The sequence below is a fragment of the Salvelinus alpinus genome, chromosome 2 (assembly GCF_045679555.1).
Source record: "Salvelinus alpinus chromosome 2, SLU_Salpinus.1, whole genome shotgun sequence".
Taxonomy (NCBI): Eukaryota; Metazoa; Chordata; class Actinopteri; order Salmoniformes; family Salmonidae; genus Salvelinus; species Salvelinus alpinus.
In genome coordinates, this window is record NC_092087.1 from 48,045,184 (window position 1) to 48,064,272 (window position 19,089).

Here is a 19,089-nt window from a genome sequence, read left to right on the forward strand (position 1 = left end):
AATGTCAAAGGGTGACAAATAGGCCACTTTTCGAAAGCTATGAATATTAGACTATATTTAGAGGGTTCTTATGGGTTACTTAACATAGAAGGGTATGAGGGGTGGAGGTGATAGTTGAAAGTGACCTAAATAATTCTGCCATGCCTCTTTGAATAATACTAAGGGTCAGGGCAGGCTATCATTATCACTAAGCCTATCATCAATTATTATTATCATCATGAACAACATAATCATCATTACCTCGATCAAGCCTTAAACTGATCCTAGCAGCCCACACGACCATGGCCCCGGTAAGAGGCCCGGGGTAATTTGGAGCTCTGCGGGGAGGGGCACTTCACTTCCCGTAATTCGAATGGATACCGACCGTCAACATCATCAGACTCGAGCGAGGGGAGCAGATCCGACTTGAATTTAACCGATTGACGCCATAACAGAGGTGAGACTGAGAGTAACATTTAATTTGACAATGACCATAGAGACGTTGTAGATGTGGAATAACAACTTATCTCATGAACCTTCTAAAGGTAGTAGTTTGGGGGTTGGGGTAAAAAGCGATCTCTCGCTTGGCAGATGTTTACGCTTTTCTGAACAAAGCAACCAGTAAAAACGAGCCTACTAGTGTCTCGCTCAGCTACTTTAATATAACAATATGAGATCGTAACATTTAATTAAAGAGTTCGGATTTAGATAGGCTACCTAATAACATTTGGTAGATATTGGGATTTACTTTTGGAAGTTGAGAACGTAAATCCGCACGGGTAAAACAAAGGCTCCTCTCTCCAGCCATGGTAGCTATTTTGAGTACGCTAGTTTACACACAAAAAAGTCCAACCAACCATACCATTAATGCGGAACGGTCAAATATTTCGCATACCTAAGTGTGTTCCGTTTTATTGTAGGACTATCTGTAGGCTATGGAAAGTGTAACACCAGCATTTGATTATAGTACTGTAGCTAGGTACTGTAGTTTATTTATTCTTTAAAGGTCGATTGTAGCCTACAATTACCTCTAATTGTATCTAGATGCAAACGCCGTATTCTCATTGCATCGGCTTTAGGCTATTTCCTGGCCTTTATATACTTTTATATAAAGGCGGCTATTTGGCCACCCTTTCTCAAGGTAAAGATGGCAATTCTTTGGCCAAACTAAATGTAGTAAAAAAAAAAAAAATGTAAGTCATACTTTCTATTCAGATTTTATGAGTCTGAAGCTGACCTAGGCTAGTCTTCTGTCACACCTGAAGACAACTTGCTGTTTAGTTCACAATGTGTTAATAGTATAAGCAGTGCAGACCGTCAGTGCAGACCACTGATAAGAGTAAACACAGTTAATTAAACAACTGTTTCTTTATATACTTTTTTCCTTTATCGCTTTTGGAGCCTGGGAGGTGTGAATGGCCTTTGTCTGTGTCGCTGCCTCCTTTCTCATTTCACGGAATTCGGCCTGCTCCACAAATGAGGGGGAACAAAAATTATATCGGATATTCGGTGCATAATCGGGTTTCTCTCGCCAATAGCTATTGAACCAAGCATGACATTCACACCTTTTTTTGTGTAAAAAGAAAAATACAAAACATATTTCGGATTTTAATCATCAATAGCTCTTAAACAAATAAACAAAGCTTATCATGACTATGAACATGAAGATTGAAGTCCTAAATCTTATTTTGTACAAAAAAAAAATGAATTGTTGTCCATCCACCCAGATTCAGAATATACAGTTGTCATACTCATGGCATGCTTGGTTCCATAGTTATTGATGAGAGAAAAACCGAATATCTACACAATATCCAAAATAAAACACATTTTTACCTTGGTTGCTCCACATTCTCTGGGAGACTGTTCTTCTGCTGTGTCTAAACAGGGATAATTGAATATCCCCGGCCCAGCATTACAGACCACAAATCATGAGTCTAAGAAAAGCTATTGCCAGAGGAGTCTGTTTCTTATAGTCTCTCTCCTCGCACAACTCAAGCTTTCATATCTGTTGAGTGTCAGCTGATGGAAAGTATAAATCCCTAGTAGAGACTGTCTCGTTGTCTCTGCCATGGCTGTCCAGAGCCTCTGGTGTTTACTTGAGGGGCAGTGTGTGGACTTGTGGCGGACAGACACCAGAGTGGAGAGGACATGTGTGACTCATGCCGATTCAAAGCTGTGTTTGAAGTGAGAGTCTATGGCTATCTTTACAACAGGCATCTCTCGTAATGTGTCTGTTCTGATGCAATTGTACACACACACACACACACTCTTGCACAAACATGCAGCCCACTCAGCCTGGCAATTCATTGTCTTCAACAGAGCCCATAGAATAGGGGACATCTGTAGATGGTAGGGCATAGGATACTTTACACTAAGGTGTGCTCCAATTTGTGTGTGTGTGTGTGGGGGGGGTGGGGGTAGGTAACCATGGCGACAAGGGGTCATTCCTCTTGCTCCTCGATGAGTAACCACACCAAGGAGAGAGTGACCATGGCTAAGGTGACCCTGGAGAACTTCTACAGTAACCTGATATCCCAGCATGAGGAGAGAGAGATGAGGTGCGTGCTATGGCATTGACACACACACATGCACCATGCTCTCACATGCTGGAACTAGGAAGATCAGTGACATTGAAAGGGATCTGAAAGCAAAGGTTGTTCCTCAAAACATGTCAGAAGCTGAGAAGGCAGCACAGTGCCACAAACAAGAGGAAGAGAGAGTAGAGGTGTTACACATCACTGACCTCAACTCGACCTCTCTCTCTGCTTAGAGCCTCACCCTGCCTGGGGGAGAAATGGGTGTAACCGCACCCTGCCAATGCATGTAGGCAATACAATAAATGCAGTAGTAAAATAAGTCTGAACGATGTTTCAGTGTGTCTGTGAAATATGCTTTTCCCATGACTAGTGCTTTTCACAATGCATCTGGAAGTACTTTTAGTTTGATAAGATCTTGATTTACCCACTGTTGACCATCGGCAGTCCTACCAGGGTCCTGGGAAATTCATATTCAGTTGTTGAATTAAAATGCAATCCCATTCAATCAAAACCTGAATCCAGAAATGCCAGGGATAAGGTTAAATTAAATCGTTTTATACCTTTAATAACCTCTACAGGATCTGTGTACCCCCCCGGGGGACGGTTGAGCTAATGTAGGCTAATGTGATTAGCATGAGGTTGTAAGTAACAAGAACATTTTCCAGGACATAGACATATCTGATATGGGCAGAAAGCTTACATTCTTGTTAATCTAACTGCACTGTTCAATTTACAGTAGCTATTACAGTGAAAGAATACCATGCTATTGTTTGAGGAGAGTACACAGTTATGAACTTGGAAATGTATTAAATAACCAATTAGGCACATTTGGGCAGTCTTGATACAACATTTTGAACAGAAATGCAATGGTTCATTGAATCAGTCTAAAACTTTGCACATACACTGCTCCCATCTAGTGGCCAACATCTGAATTGCGCCTAACCTGGAATAGTACATTATGGCCTTTCTCTTGCTCTTCAAAGATGATGGGAAAAAACACACAGAAAACAAACGTTTTTTTTTTCTTTGTATTAACTTTTACCAGATCTAATGTGTTATATTCTCCTACATTAATTTCACATTTCCACAAACTTCAAAGTGTTTCCTTTCAAATGCTATCAAGAATATGCATATCCTTGCTTCATGTCCTGAGCTACAGGCAGTTAAATTTGGGTATGTAATTTTAGGCAAAAAATTTGAAAAAGGGTCCGATTTAACGAGGAACTCTGCTCTGCTAAAGTGCCAGTAATCCATCAGTTTTAACAATTTTGAACACCCACTGTTTAGCTTTGTATATGTGGCCAGAAGTCTTTTGTCAGTGCTGTGTATTATGTTGAGCTCTGTTTAGTCGAGAGAGAGAGAAAGGAAGAGTGTTTGAAAAGTCATACGGTTTATACAGTTAATACAGTTTGTCCAGTGGCTGCAGTTGTATCTCATATTTATGACTTCAGAAGCCGTTAGAGGCGTCTGAAAAATAAAGTTATGCACAAATCAAGCACCCAGTCACAGCTCATCCTACCCACAAACGAGCCGTGCCAAAAGAGGAAGTCCACACAAAGAATATTGTTCATGGTGTCACAGACCTGCTTTGAAAGGAGAATATACAATAATAATGGGGGCTGGTTTGGCTAAGCTCCCTCATTTTTTCAAGAAAAACATTTATGGTTTGTTTCTCTTTGAGAACATATGAATGGGTCATTCCTTTTCTGTCACCATTCCTCCATAACTGCCCCAAATAAATTAAAGAGCAGGTAGTGTAGTGCTCAGTATGGAGCTGCAGGCTGGGAGGTGACTTCCTGAATCAACATATTTTACCCTAACCTTTGATTCTTGACCCCCGACCCCTATCTTGTTGCTAGGCAACAGAAGCTGGAGAGGGTGATGGATGAGGAGGGACTGCCTGATGAGGAGGTGAGTGTAGTAACACACGCATGCACACACACAGGACACAAACACAAACACTTACACACACCCTGTGTTGCAGAAGTGTATGCGGCGCTCCCAGCACGCACGTAAGGAGACAGAGTTCCTGAGGCTGAAGAGAACCAGGCTGGGATTGGAAGACTTTGAGTCCCTCAAGGTGATTGGTCGAGGAGCCTTTGGAGAGGTAAGCCTACATAGAGCTATTGCAGTCCTAATTAGGTTATTACTATGTAATTAGTTATCATTTCACAATATAATAGCTTTGCGAGGTAAAAAGTGGGTTTGTCAATAAAGTGTAGCTGAGTTATGTTTGTTATCACGCTTATCATCTGGAGTGGATCCTACCATTTTCTCTACTCCCTGCTGTAAGTTATCTATCACTCAGCAGCAATAGAGGAGAGTGGGGTAAATTGAGTAATTTTTTACATTCAGCATCACTGATATCTGCATTTATTTCAGGATGTTGTGGATCCCTGGAAATAATAAGAATTCATGTAAACGTTACAGTTTTGATAACCTAGCTTGTCCAAAATAAGTGGTCTCTTGGCACAATTTAACCCGGGTATGTGTTAATCACGATCACTTTTTGTCTTTTAATCATTTTAAGCATATTTTAACACAGGCTTAACACCTAACAAACACTTTTAACATAGTACAGCTCCTGTTGTTACCTCATATCCTTGTGCTCCCGAGTGGCACAGCGGCCTAAGACACTGCATCTCAGTGCAAGAGGTGTCACTACAGTCCCTGGTTTGATTCCAGGCTGTTTCACATCCGGCCGTGATTGGGAGTCCCATAGGACGGCGCACAATTGGTTCGGGTTTGGCCGGGGTAGGCCGTCATTGCAAATAAGAATTTGTTCTTAACTGACTTGCCTAGTTAAATATAAACTTTTTTTTTTAAATATCCCAGCGATAATGCCTTGCATTACTCCTGGGAAGAAAACACTTACATTTGCTCAACTTGACATTGGCTTAATGATTGGTTCACTTTACCCCTTGGCCATTGGCTCAACGATTGGTTAACTTTACTCCACGGCCATTAGCTCAACATTTTGACTATAGCAGCCCACAAAGCTACAAGGATGTACTTTCATGATAGGTTTAGGACCTCCTATTGCAGCTTATAAAATTATGACCTCTTCCTAAATATTTGGTCAAATTATACATTTTGTATAGTTTATAATTATCCCACAAACAAGGGTGGCTCAATTTACCCCACTCTCACCTACAGTCCTGTGTTTTTCAGTCTTAACTGCCTAATCCACTGGTTTCAGAAAATAATTTGATGATGGCGATGATGTAAATCGCCTCCCATTTGCCATGACCTCATGAACTCATGTTGGCTCACCTTTGCCCTCTGACCAACAGGTGCGTCTGGTCCAGAAGAAGGACACAGGTCATGTCTATGCCATGAAGATCCTGCGCAAGGCTGACATGCTGGAGAAGGAACAGGTGTGTGTGTTTCTCTTTTTCTCTCTCTCTCTCTCTCTCTCTGGGTGTAACGTTCGTCGTTAAGGGTAGACCAATGCGCAGCGTGATTTGGGTTCATCATATTTTATTAAAATGTGAACCAGCAAAAAAAACAATAAACAATACAACGAACGAAAAGCTTCGTCGTGCAAAATACATGCAACCAAACAAAGACAAGATCCCACAACTGAAGGTGGGAAAAAGGGCTGCCTAAAGTATGATCCCCAATCAGAGACAACGATAGACAGCTGCCTCTGATTGGGAACCATACTAGGCCAACAAAGAAAAAGAAAACATAGATATACAAAAACTAGAGTACCCACCCTAGTCACACCCTGACCTAGCCAAAAAATAGAGAATAAACAGGGATGTCTAAGGTCAGGGCGTGACACTGGGCTCTATTTTAACAAACCTAACACAATGGTAAATCATAGCGCTGACGGTAGCGCTATAGGTTCGGGGCGTCAGAAATATTTTTGTTATTTGACGACTTGAATTATGGTTGCAGTAGCTGGCGGTGGCACAAAAAGCCTGGGTTTTGAGTACTAAACAAGTTGAAGGTGTGTCCAGGCTTGACCCCTTATTGCTCAATCAGAATGTGCTCCATGGCTAAATATGGGTTTCTTCAAGTTGTGTACGGTCTTTTATGTATTGCGTTGTCATCAACTCCAATTCAAATGGAAGTCCATTATAGCTTAGTTTGTTAAAAAGCCTCCAGAAACAGCATGTAGGCCTATCCCATCTTTGCTAAATACGTTGAACATGTTTGCAGTCAACATTGTAAGAAGCCTTATTGCATGGCTTCAATATGGAAATACATAGCATTCACTCTGATATAGGGGCTAGGCCATGGACCTGCCAAATGATGTCAATAAGCAAGATTAAATTCCGAAAGAGAGCGAATCATTCTAATCAAATTCTTATCAAAAGGAAACAACAACTTGTTTTAAATAGGCTATGTCTAAATACTGTTACAGGCACCATAATTGCTCTCTTTGGGCGTATAATATTAAGGTAGACATTGTTGAAAACAAGTTGTTGCTTTTACTCACATCCAAAATAATAACGTGAGCAGGCAAAAAAAATTATGTTTTTCTGCTCCCGAACCTGATCTTTTAATAAAGCTTATTATTAATTAAGATTAAGATTTATTTCAAAGCAGTCTCACGAGCCAAACCCTTTATTGATAGGCTACTATTTGGCCAATGCATTGGGCAGAACAACAACAAAAAAACAGCCTTCATTGAGTGGAGGGGGGGGGGGGGGGGCATGCTTGGTTTTAAATAAAATGTGTAATCTAATAATCTGTTTTGAAAAACAACAGCAATATTTCTAAATAGGATGGGGTCAGAAGCGTGACATCATAAATCGCATCTCGCGTCAATGTCTTAACATGACATTTGCACGTCTATTTAAAATACTAGGGCCCTGTCAATTGTTTCGCTGCCTACTGAGAGTGACTCCAAAATGTTTCAAGTCACTCTCAGTAGACCATTTAAAACCCCTTCATTCATAGGCTACTTAGCTAATGCATGGCCAGGATAAAGAGATGCACCTATACGAAGCTGCTAAACCAGGCTATGCTCGGTTTTTAATCAAATTAAACGAAATGGGAGGGGAACAAATCGTTTTTTTATGTTTCTAAATACGAGATTCAAAGGCCCAAAAGACACATGTCTCTTTCCGTTGGCACTGTGAGCCATCGCTGGATAGGCTGCGCTTCCACACTCAAATTCCATGCCATTATCAACTGTGTTACCGTTAAGACCTGCTTTTGGTGGGTCTTAACTTCCCTTTAGCACTGCATGAAATTGTCACTATGCGCTTGTTTTTAAGGACACACCTCAAATATTGCCACTCCTCCCACCTCAGCGCAAGCGAGCTCATGTAAATTGCTGAACCTGGTGTAATGCCAGTGCGCCAGTTTTTTACAATGACGAAATTGCAAACTATTGTGTGTTCGACACTTGAGTCTCCTTAGCGCCTGCTGATAATAGAGCCCTGTGTCCCTTTTATTCGCTCAGCTCAGACATGTACTGTATCCAAGGAAATGTACTGTATCTAAGGACATGTACTGTATCTAAGGCCACAGGATTACTTCACATTCCTCCTTAAGCCTTGTGTCGTGTTGAAACATATTCCTTATTTTCCCAACGCATTATGGATATTTAACGTTGTTTATGTAGCAACAGCAATGGCTATTTCTGAATGTACCCTCTCCCCCCTCTCCTCCACTGCCCTCGGATGGGACTGAACCTGTAGGCTTATTGATGTATACATTCTATGTGTTGTGTTTTGATGTTAGGTGGGTTAGCATTAGTGTAGAGAGATTGGGTATGTGTGTTCCTTCTATGTGTTGTGTTTCGATGTTGGGTGGGTTGGCGTTAGTGTAGAGAGAATGTGTGTGTATGTGTGTTCATTTTATGTGATCTATGTGTTGTGTTTCTATGTTAGGTGGGCCATATCCGGGCTGAAAGGGACATCCTGGTGCAGGCAGACAGTCTGTGGGTGGTCAAGATGTTCTACAGCTTCCAGGACAAGATGAACCTCTACCTACTCATGGAGTTCTTACCTGGAGGTGTGTGTGTTTGTGTGTGAAGTGTGCACGTGCATGTTTGCAGTTGTGTGTGTGTGTGATGCTGATGCTCTTTGTGGCACTCCATGCAGGTGACATGATGACATTGCTGATGAAGAAGGATACTCTGTCAGAGGAGGAGACTCAGTTCTATGTGGCTGAGACGGTCCTGGCCATAGACTCGATACACCAGATGGGCTTCATACACAGAGACATCAAACCTGACAATGTACTGCTGGACTCCAAGGTACATATACATAGAACATGCTATATAATACATACATGCAAGCAAACACACACACACTCTGTAACGTACGCGCTTGGAGTCAGGAAGCCGGTGCAGAAGGTACGTTTAATGATAAGAGACGGCAGATAAACAAAACATGAGAAGCATACTGAACGAGAACAAAACCAATACTGCCTAATGACTGAGGCTACTGAGGGCTAAATAAAGGGAGAGTATTCAAGGGGATGATGAGGTCCAGGTGTGCGCAATGATGGTGCCAGGACCTGTGGTTAGTAGACCGGCGACGTTGAGCGGCAGCTGGAGTAGGCGTGACACTCGGTCTGGCTCGGGGTCCACGGAGCCAGGGCTGGCTGATATCCCAGGACGCACTGGAAGGGAGTCAGCCCGGTAGAGGAGTGACGAAGTGAGTTCTCTGCGTACTCCGCACTGGGAAGGAACCGGGCCTACTCCCCCTGCCGGTCCTAAGGAACATCCCCAGCTTCTGGTTAGTCCTTTCCACCTGCCCGTTGGACTGAGGCCAGTACCTGGATGTGAGGCTGGCCGTGGCCCCCAGCTTCTCCGTGAAGGCTCTCCATACTCACGATGTGAATTTGGGGCCACAGTCGGAGATTATGTCCACCCGGAAGGCCTCAGGGCCAGAACATCTGCTGGGACAGTGTCTCAGAGACCTGGAGAGCGGCAGGGAGACCAAAGAGAGGGATAAAATGGCAGGATTTAGAGAATCTGTCCACAACAACCGTAATAGTGGTGAAACCATCAGACGGGGGGAGATCAGTGACAATGTCTATGGACAGATGGGTCTGAGGCCGCTGAGGCATGGGAAGGGGAAGGAGGTTCCCTGCTGGAGCATGCCAGGGATGTTTAGTTTGGGCACATACAGAGCAGGAGTTGACAGAGTGGGCAACGTCCTGCGCCAAGGTGGACCACCAGTACTTAGCGGAGATGGATTGAATGGTACAGGTGATACCTGGGTGTCCAGCGGCGAGGGATGTGTGCGCCCAGGTCAACAGCCTATCTCTTACCTCCGTGGGAACATAGACTCGTTCAGTGGGGCAGGTAACAGGTGCGGGTTTCCTCTCCAGAGCCTGGCGGATGTGGAACCACAGGGTAAGGGAAAGCAGGGCTTCAGGCATCCTGGTGCCGAGGCGGTGCGAAGGCGGTGATTCTCATCCTTCGACCAGGATAAGGTGCGGTTATGACGTTGGAGCCACGGCAGGCTGAGGATGACTTTGTGTACAGGTGTAGTGATGATGAAGGCTTTCTTGGTGCATGGCTCCCACAGTGAGGTTGAGTGGTGCTGTGATGTGCGTGATAGTGCCGGATCCCAATGGTCTGCTTGGACCGGAAAAGGAGAGGAGAGCGGGTATGAGGTGATGTTAAGGGAGGAGGCAAGGGCCTGGTCGATGAAATTCCCCGCGGCACCGGAGTCCACTAGAGTTGTAGCGACAACACCTGAGGGACAGCCAGCCAGTGAAATGGAAACCAGGAAGGGTTTGGCGGAAAACGCTGATGATGGAATACTCACGCCTACCCTGGGAGACGGATGATCACGGGACCGCCCCTCTGCCCTAGTGGACCCCGTGTTGGGACGCACCGGACAACACTGAAGCTGGTACCTCTCCTGGCCGCAATAGGAACACGACGTCGCTCTGCCAAGGACAGGTGTTTGGCCCCTGCCTTCATGGGTTCAGGCACTGCCTCAGAACGGCCAAAGGAGGAGGGCGAGGGGTGAGGAAGGTTCCGGCACTCCCAAAGAAGGTTGCTGTAGTAACCTGGTATATTTATGTTAAGTATTATGTTTACCAATAGATGGCAGTATTGAGTCAATACGGGATTTGCTTTCAGTTATCCGTAGCCGTTTAGTCTGTCATAAAACCGTGCTCGGAAAAGCCTCAGGAAGCTTACGCCAGGTGCATTCCGGTAATGTTATTCTAAGTAAGAATTAAATAATAAAACGTACTTATGTGTCCGGTGTCATCAATCTAAGAAGCATCCTAAGATACTACAGTTGTCCAGACAGATGGCCATCGCGATGAGTGCGTCCAAAGAAAGGTTGTTGTCCCGGCACGCCAGCTCCGTCTGAACCGCCTCGCGCAGTCCTCTACGGAATAGGGTGCAGAGCACCGGTTCATTCCATCCGCCGGAGGCTGCCACGGTCCAGAAGGTGAGGGCGTACTCAGCAATGGCCTGGGCATCCTGCCGGATTTGGAATAGTCGGTCACCTCCTTCTCTGCCCTCCGGTGTATGGTCGAAGACCGCCCTTAACAGAGCCATGAACCTCTCATATGAACCCATGAATACAAACAGGTTGAAATCTGGTTGAAATAACGTCATTAAAGCAGGTTGAAATCTGGTTGAAATTATGTAATTACAAACAGGTTGAAATTACGTAATTACAAACAGGTTGAACTCTGGTTGAAATAACATCATTAAAACAGGTTGAAATCTGGTTGAAATTATGTAATACAAACAGGTTGAAATTTGGTTAAAATAACGTCTTTCCTGTTTTGCTTTTTTACGACCAAATCTTTTTTTTTTATTATGTAAATGTAATGTTATAGTAGGGTCCAGACACTTTTTTGCGATTTCACTTGTTTTGGAGAAACTTACCTCAACCAGTGATTCACTTCCTCGTCCTCGTTGTGCTGTACGGGAGGCTCCGAAAAATATGAACAAATTCTCCAAAAACACCCAAATACGTCCTTTTAGAAACTGAAAAGCTCTCAGTATAGTGATGCAGGTCTTTAGATGTTGTACACATGAAATTGTGTCATTCAGAACTTTATCTGGAACGTTTTATTTCAATTAGTTGCAACACGAGTGATACCGCTCCGTCCATTCTATCAGCAAGCTACAAGGAGAATGGAACAGCTGGATAAAGGAAACCGCTTGAGTCGCACAAAATGCAATGTAACGTTGCGATGAAGTTCAGAATGACAATTTTATGTGTACAACATCTAAAGAACTGCACCACTCTATGTTTGCGTTTCTAAAACAATGTATTTGGTTGTTTTTGGAGCACTTGTTCATGTGTTTTCAGAGCCCCCTGTACTGCACAACGAGGATGAGGAAGTGAATTGCTGGTTGGGGTAGGTTTCTCAAAAACAAGTGAAATCAAAAAAAAAAAGAAAAAGTGCTCTGGACCCTTCTTTAATCTATAACATGCCATTTACATTTATATTTTTTGATTCGGTTATAAAAAAAAGCAATCAACCAGATTTCAAACAGGTTGAAATCTATTTGAAATTACATCAACACACACACACACAGGAGGATTACATCACCATTAGAATGCCGTGATCTTCCTGAGTGTCGAGTCTGAAATTATAAATCCACAACACAGTTTCAAAGTCACCACAGGAAGTGTGATTTCAGAAACACTCTGGTGTTGTCATGCATTATTACTGAAACATCCCCAGGAAGTGGTGTAACACAAATAACCGTGTGTGTGTGTGTTCAGGGCCATGTGAAGCTATCAGACTTCGGCTTGTGTACAGGGTTGAAGAAGGCCCATCGGACAGAGTTCTACAGGAACCTCAACCATAGCGTTTCCAACGACTTCAGTGAGTACAACAATAAAGCTATACTCAATGAATCTAAGTAGATACAATTAGAAAGCTAATACAACTATATATTTGTCATGAATCTTCCTCCTGGGCGCTTAGCTGTAACTGAGTTGTGCCTAAGACCAATCATTTATTCTCCACAGCATCTCAGTACATGAACTCCAAGAGGAAAGCAGAGACCTGGAAGAGGAACAGACGACAGCTGGTGAGTATCATGGAGCTCTGGCTACCTTTAGTCACTACTCCACTGGAGGATCGGTCTTAAGCCCAAACTTCCTCATAAACACAGCAAAGATGACTGTAGTTGTTAATAAGGGTATAAGACGGTTTACCAATGGCCTCTGCTTTTGAAATGTGTTGGTTATCCGTGTTCATTCACTCATAGGAAAAAGTGTTCTCTCCTGTAAAGAGTAGAGCATCTCCAAAACCACATTTTCTCTTCGTGCGAGAGAGCCTGTCGTTCTATATAGACCTGATTTTCTAGATGAAATGAAGAAGGCCAGTGTAGTAGCAGAGATACAGTACACATCTGGTGTGCAGATGGTTGGATGTCTGTCCCTTTTTATGGGCTGACATTTACAGCACGGTTACAGTTACGTCAGCTTGGTTTCCACAGCGAATGTACTGTGTGGCATGGTAAGAGAAAAAGGCTAGGGTTGACTGCATTTTAATTAGGTCAATTCAGAACATTACTTGAAATGGTTATTCATTTCAGGGGCTAGAGGTTGTTTTACTGACTGGGCTGTGTCTAAAGCAGGGCGTACCTCTTACCCTCTCAACTCTCCTCTCTCTCTCTCCTTTCCTCTCTCTCCTTTCCTATCTCCCTCTCTCAGGCTTTCTCCACTGTGGGAACTCCAGACTACATCGCCCCGGAAGTGTTCATGCAGACCGGATACAACAAGCTCTGTGATTGGTGGAGCCTGGGGGTCATCATGTACGAGATGCTGATTGGTAGGAGTGATCGGTTGATTGGAACACAGGCACTAACTTGAAAGAAGCAAGAAGTAAGTTATGATTGAATTAGGATTGCTGTCTAAGTTTCTTTGTTTCTCTCCAGGCTACCCCCCGTTCTGTTCGGAGACGCCCCAGGAGACATATAAGAAGGTGATGAACTGGAAGGAGACTCTGGTGTTCCCTCCGGAAGTCCCCATCTCAGAGAGGGCCAAGGAACTCATCCTCAGGTGAGCACCAGTACACTCTTGGAAAAAAGGGTTCCAAAATGGTTCTTTGCAGAGGGATGGAGTTCTACCAATAACCATTTTCATTTGAAGAATCCTTTTTGGAAGATGAGGGTTCTTTGTAAGGCAAAGGGTTCAAACTAGAATCTTTCTCATCCTAAGAACCGTTTTAGGAACCGTTTAGAACCGTTTAGTTCTTTGGATGGCAATAAGGATTCTTTGAAAGACAAGAAGGGTTCTACATAGAACCCTTGTGAACCTAAATAAGCTTTTTTATTATATTTTATTTTAAATGGTGCCTGAGCATTCCTGTTTATCTCTATGTTTAAAGTTGAACCCTCGTGAGCTTAAAAGGATAGGTGTAAGAATGTTTTAAACTGTACCTACACTACCGTTCAAAAGTTTAGGGCCACTTAGAAATGTCCTTCTTTTCGATGTAAACATATATGAAATGAGTTGCAAAATGAATAGGAAATATAGTCAAGATGTTGACAAGGTTATAAATAATGATTTTTAATTGAAATAGTAATTGTGTCCTTCAAACTTTGCTTTCGTCAAAGAATCTTCCATTTGCAGCAATTACAGCCTTGCAGACCTTTGGCATTCTAGTTGTCAATTTGTTGAGGTAATCTGAAGAGATGTCACCCCATGCTTCCTGAAGCACCTCCCACAAGTTGGATTGGCTTGATGGGCACTTCTTACATATCATATGATCAAGCTGCTCCCACAACAGCTCAATAGGGTTGAGATCCGGTGACTGTGCTGGCTACTCCATAATAGACAGAATACCAGCTGACTGCTTCTTCCCTAAATAGTTATTGCATAGTTTGGAGCTGTGCTTTGGGTCATTGTCCTGTTGTAGGAGGAAATTGGCTCCAATTAAGCGCCGTCCACAGGGTATGGCATGGCTTTGCAAAGTGGAGTGATAGCCTTCCTTATTCAAGATCCCTTTTACCCTGTACAAATCTCCCACTTTACCACCACCAAAGCACCCCCAGACCATCACATTGCCTCCACCATTCTTGATAGATGGCGTCAAGCACTCCTCCAGCATATTTACATGTTTTCTGCGTCTCATGGATGTTCTTCTTTGGGATCCGAACACCTCAAACTAACATTTGTCTGTCCATAACACTTTTTCCCAATCTTCCTCTGTCGTGTCTGTGTTATTTTGCCCATCTTAATCTTTTATTTTTATTGGCCAGTCTGAGATATGGCTTTTTCTTTGCTACGCTGTCTTGAAGGCCAGCATCCCGGAGTCGCCTCTTCACTGTTGACGTTGAGACTGGTGTTTTGCGGGTACTATTTAATGAAGCTGCCAGTTGAGGACTTGTGAGGCGTCTGTTTCTCAAACTAGACACTCTAATGTACTTGTCCTCTTGCTCAGTTGTGCACGGGGGCCTCCCACTCCTCTTTCTATTCTGGTTAGAGACAGTTTGCGCTGTTCTGTGAAGTGAGTAGTATACAGCGTTATACGAGATCTTCAGTTTCTTGGCAATTTCTCGCATGGAATAGCCTTCATTTCTCAGAACAAGAATAGACTGATGAGATTCAGAAGAAAGTTCTTTGTTTCTGGCCATTTTGAGCCTGTAATCAAACCAACAAATGTTGATGCTCCAGATACTCAACTAGTCTAAAGAAGGCCAGTTGTATTGCTTCTTTAATCAGAACAACAGTTTTCAGCTGTGCTAACATGATTGCAAAAGGGTTTTCTAATGATCAATTAGCCTTTTAAAATGATACACTTGGATTAGCTAACACAACGTGCCATTGGAACACAGGCGTGATGGTTGTTGTTAATTGGCCTCTGTACGCCTATGTAGATATTCCATAAAATATCTGCCGTTTCCAGCTTCAATAGTCATTTACAACATTAACAATGTCTACAGTGTATTTCTGATCAATTTGATGTTATTTTCATGCACAAAATATTTGCTTTTCTTTCAAAAACAAGGACATTTCTAAGTGACCCCAAACTTTTGAACGGTAGTGTGTATGGGAATATTTGTACACAGCAAATTGGCCAGTGTTACCTAGTGTTGATTTTTCAGTGAAACATTTCTAAGGTTGATTCAGGAGTTAAATTAATTCTATAAAGAGCCAAATTAACACTCAGGGGTTTAAACAAACCCAATTGTTGGTGTTAATGACCAAAGGTAAATGTGTGATTGTGTCATTTGTACTCTGTGTAGAGTAAAACACTCAAAACCACACCCATCGTTAACATATTTCCTAGCATGCTCTATAGCAGGTTGTTGTCTCCTATGGGGACAAACCGAAGGACCCTATATGGTTCTACTTAGCACCTTTTTCTCTAAGAGTGCACTACATATAACATGGTCAAAAAGAGAGAGAGAGATGGATAAACAGTCCATAGAGGCCATTGTACAGTATGCTATTCTTGATAAGAATGAACGTCAACTAAATGGTTCAATTGTAAAACATGAATGTCATCTCAAGCTAATACTGTATCTCTGGCAGGTACACTTCTATGTCCCTTTATGTGGTTGTTCTCAGGATCAACATTTTGGTTTATTCCTACTTAGGTTCTGCTGTGAGGGAGATCATCGGATCGGGGCGACAGGGGTAGAGGAGATCAAGAGAAACCCATTCTTTGAGGGAGTCGATTACGACCACATCAGGTACACAGGGACTTCTTTCCAGGAACAGTTTATAGGCAAAACAATTAGTTTTTTTTTTTTTTTTTTTTATACCTCGGCGGTACAAGAAGTCCAGGTCTTACTACAGTCTTACTGTGTTTGTCGCCTAACCCAGGGAGAGACCTGCAGCGATCCCAGTGGAGATCAAAAGCATAGACGACACGTCAAACTTCGACGAGTTCCCTGAGTCGGACATCCTCTCACCCACAGGTGAGAGAAAGACAAGAGTTTCGGCAGAAACTATTTTCCTGTGTCTTTCAAAGTTTGTGTGTTATTCTTGACTGTGTGTGTGTGTGTGTGTGTGTGTGTGTGTGTGTGTGTGTGTGTGTGTGTGTGTGTGTGTGTGTGTGTGTGTGTGTGTGTGTGTGTGTGTGTGTGTGTGTGTGTGTGTGTGTGTGTGTGTGTGTGTGTGTGTGTGTGTGTGTGTGTGTGTGTGTGGTTGTACAGTACACCTTGTGACTATCAACTCTAAATTTCTCCCTTTCTCCTTGTCTATTTCCGCTCCCTCTTTCTTCTCCCTCTTTCTTCACTCTCTTTTCTCGCCCCCTTTCTCTCTCTTCCCCCAGCTGCAGCAGCACCCACCAAGTCTCCAGCAGCAGCAGCAGCAGCTGAGGCTGACTATAAAAATAAGGACTGGGTCTTCATCAACTACACCTACAAGCGATTCGAGGGCCTGACAGCCAGGGGAGCCATCCCTTCCTACATGAAGGGAAGCAAGAGATGAACTCTGACCCTATAACCTGTGCTGCAATGACCCCCTGATTCCCATATCCCCCGCAGCACCCAGATACCTTCACACAACGGTTCAGTTTCATAATACAAATGTTTTTTAGTTTTTTTTACAAAATTCAACTGTTAAGCTGTTCTATTTCCTGCAGGCCTTCTGAACCAGGATTCTGAGAAATCTGGTTGAACCAACTCTAACCAGTTCATTATACCCTGTGGATACATGGTTGTAACCACAGTTTGGCCTTCTGTGACTTAGGGCCCAGTAACCGGGTTTCCCGGATGTGAAAACCACCATTCTTCTTTCACTGTCAATGCATGTTTGGATGAATTATCTCAGTAAAATTTTTACAGTGTGTAACAATAACTCATCTCAAATATGCTTTCTCGCTGTGTAGGAAGAATGTCAATTTTATCTTCGATACCAGGATAGCAGTTTTGATTGAATAGGGCCCAATTTCTCAGAGCTGAAGCCCGGCTCTTACTTTCCCACCAGCACTGAACTCTGATGTACAGCCTTATAGCTGTCCCCTTGTGTCCCTCCAGAACCTTCTCCCCACTCTTCTCCTCAACCTGTCATACGGTTCATAGGGAAACGTCTCTACTGTTCTCTAGGAAGCTGGCAGGTTCACAGCAGTCTGTCTCACTACCCCTGTGACGTCATTAGATCACCGCTTGCCTCGGAGAGAGGAGTTCTAACAATGCTATTTTTAGCATTCTATTTCTGTGATTCCTGTGATGTCATCAGTCCGAGTGAGTGAGAATGTTCAACAAAGGACGGAAAATTCCATGGTAGTCTAGCTACTCCTCAGTAAGGGGTTTATTGAGGAAGCACTTCTCCTTCACTGCCTTTGTTGGTTGTCTCAACTTTTAATGTGCCCTGTTATTTCTTTTATCATTTTGTAATGTATCATTTTCATAATACAGACGTTTTCAGAAAGGTTCATTTCGAATGCTTTGTTGGATTGAAATAGTACTAGTCTTCAGGGATATAACTAATGCTGGTTGTGTGTGTATGTTGAGCTGTCTGAATGACACTACCTTGAGACATCATGTCCATTTTATACGCCTTACCCAAAGAACTCCAAGAGCTGTACATTAGTTTGAAATTGGAATCCCCCTTTTTTTGTTTCATGTTAAATTGTTTGTATGCAGGATGGAATGCTCTAGACTTTTTGCTCACCCGACAGTGCTTGATTTTTTTTACAGCTGCTCTTTCTAAAGCTGGTATTTAATGAAAGGCTTCTCATGTTACGTTTTTTTCCCCATATAGTATTTTTAACTCAAAAAGGAACCACTGTTTTATGCACAATGCTGGGGATTTATGAATTTCACGTACATTTAAAACTTCAGCAAATATGAAATATAGAGCTTGAACTTTCACATATATCTGTGTTAAAGCACTTTCAGCACTGTTAGTGTGTGTATGTGCGTATTATGTAAAAAAGGAAAACAAACTTGGCCTCACTTTACACCTTACATGAGTAACTACAGGATAGCTTTTACTAGATGAACTACTGCAGTCGGGTAGTAGTAGGCCTAACACTAACCATTTGTTCTCACTCTTTTATTTTTCAAGAGACTAAAATGGTATGTGCTATAGAACTACTTGTACTTAAATGTAATTACATAGATTATTCCCACATAGTAACCCAGTAGTAATACCTGTGTAAAGTGATGCAACATTTTTTCCCCAGATAGATGACTGAATGATGTTGACGGTTAGTTCTCCTCTCGTTCTGATTTTCACTCGAGTGCTTTAAGGTCTTTGTACCCGCTGGAGAAGTAAACTCTGAGCAGCTGCTTAGCATGATAGACTCTTACTAGTGTAATGCTGTTTGAAAAGGTGCACATGCCAAATAGGCGGTACAATAATTCCCATTACGTCTGCTTATGTTTTTTAAAATAGCCTATATTTTGTATCAATGCTCACACCAAGCTGTTCCTTTTGAACAAGGAAAAATATTGATATGCAAATGAGTACATGTATAAACCGCAGTCATTTCTCTGCTGGGTGACACATATACTATGTATAGATCTGTGTGTGTATGTGTGTGTATCTTATTGAATCCTTCTGTATGAGGTTTGAATGTTTTCAGCTCAACTATATTTCTCAGCAAAGGAGAACACATGTTCACTATGAGAAAAAAAGCTTTAAATGCTGAGAAATTATTTAATCTTTCAATAAAACATTTGTACAATTCTGGGGCATACTGTTGTTTCTTT

At 42.6% G+C, this 19,089-nt stretch overlaps 1 protein-coding gene across 3 annotated transcripts; it reads left to right on the top strand.

Moving 5' to 3' along the window:
• Nucleotides 1–274: 274 nt before the first annotated feature.
• Nucleotides 275–19,066, top strand: LOC139563486 (serine/threonine-protein kinase 38-like). 3 transcript variants are annotated; one of them, XM_071382207.1, is made up of 14 exons: nucleotides 275–436; nucleotides 2,401–2,537; nucleotides 4,376–4,427; nucleotides 4,501–4,623; nucleotides 5,810–5,893; nucleotides 8,366–8,489; nucleotides 8,579–8,733; nucleotides 12,194–12,296; nucleotides 12,443–12,504; nucleotides 13,133–13,250; nucleotides 13,357–13,480; nucleotides 16,024–16,119; nucleotides 16,253–16,347; nucleotides 16,710–19,066. In XM_071382207.1, exons 2-14 carry the CDS (start codon nucleotides 2,407–2,409, stop codon nucleotides 16,859–16,861), a joined length of 1,419 nt encoding a protein of 472 aa, XP_071238308.1. In that variant the 5' UTR covers nucleotides 275–436; nucleotides 2,401–2,406; the 3' UTR covers nucleotides 16,862–19,066. The 3 variants fall into 3 exon arrangements, with proteins under 3 accessions (XP_071238308.1, XP_071238300.1, XP_071238314.1); XM_071382199.1 differs by having other exon boundaries at nucleotides 280–436; nucleotides 16,704–19,066; XM_071382213.1 differs by lacking the exon at nucleotides 2,401–2,537 and having other exon boundaries at nucleotides 286–436; nucleotides 16,704–19,066.
• Nucleotides 19,067–19,089: the final 23 nt, after the last annotated feature.

What these genes read in the sequence shown, in the direction of transcription:
- LOC139563486 (XM_071382199.1), top strand. Translation starts at nt 2,407, where the DNA reads ATGGCGACAAGGGGTCATTCCTCTTGCTCCTCGATGAGTAACCACACC. An exon ending in GTCGAGGAGCCTTTGGAGAG is followed by an intron (nt 4,624 to 5,809) that starts GTAAGCCTACAT and finishes TCTGACCAACAG; the next exon opens with GTGCGTCTGGTCCAGAAGAA. An exon ending in AGAGGAACAGACGACAGCTG is followed by an intron (nt 12,505 to 13,132) that starts GTGAGTATCATG and finishes TCCCTCTCTCAG; the next exon opens with GCTTTCTCCACTGTGGGAAC.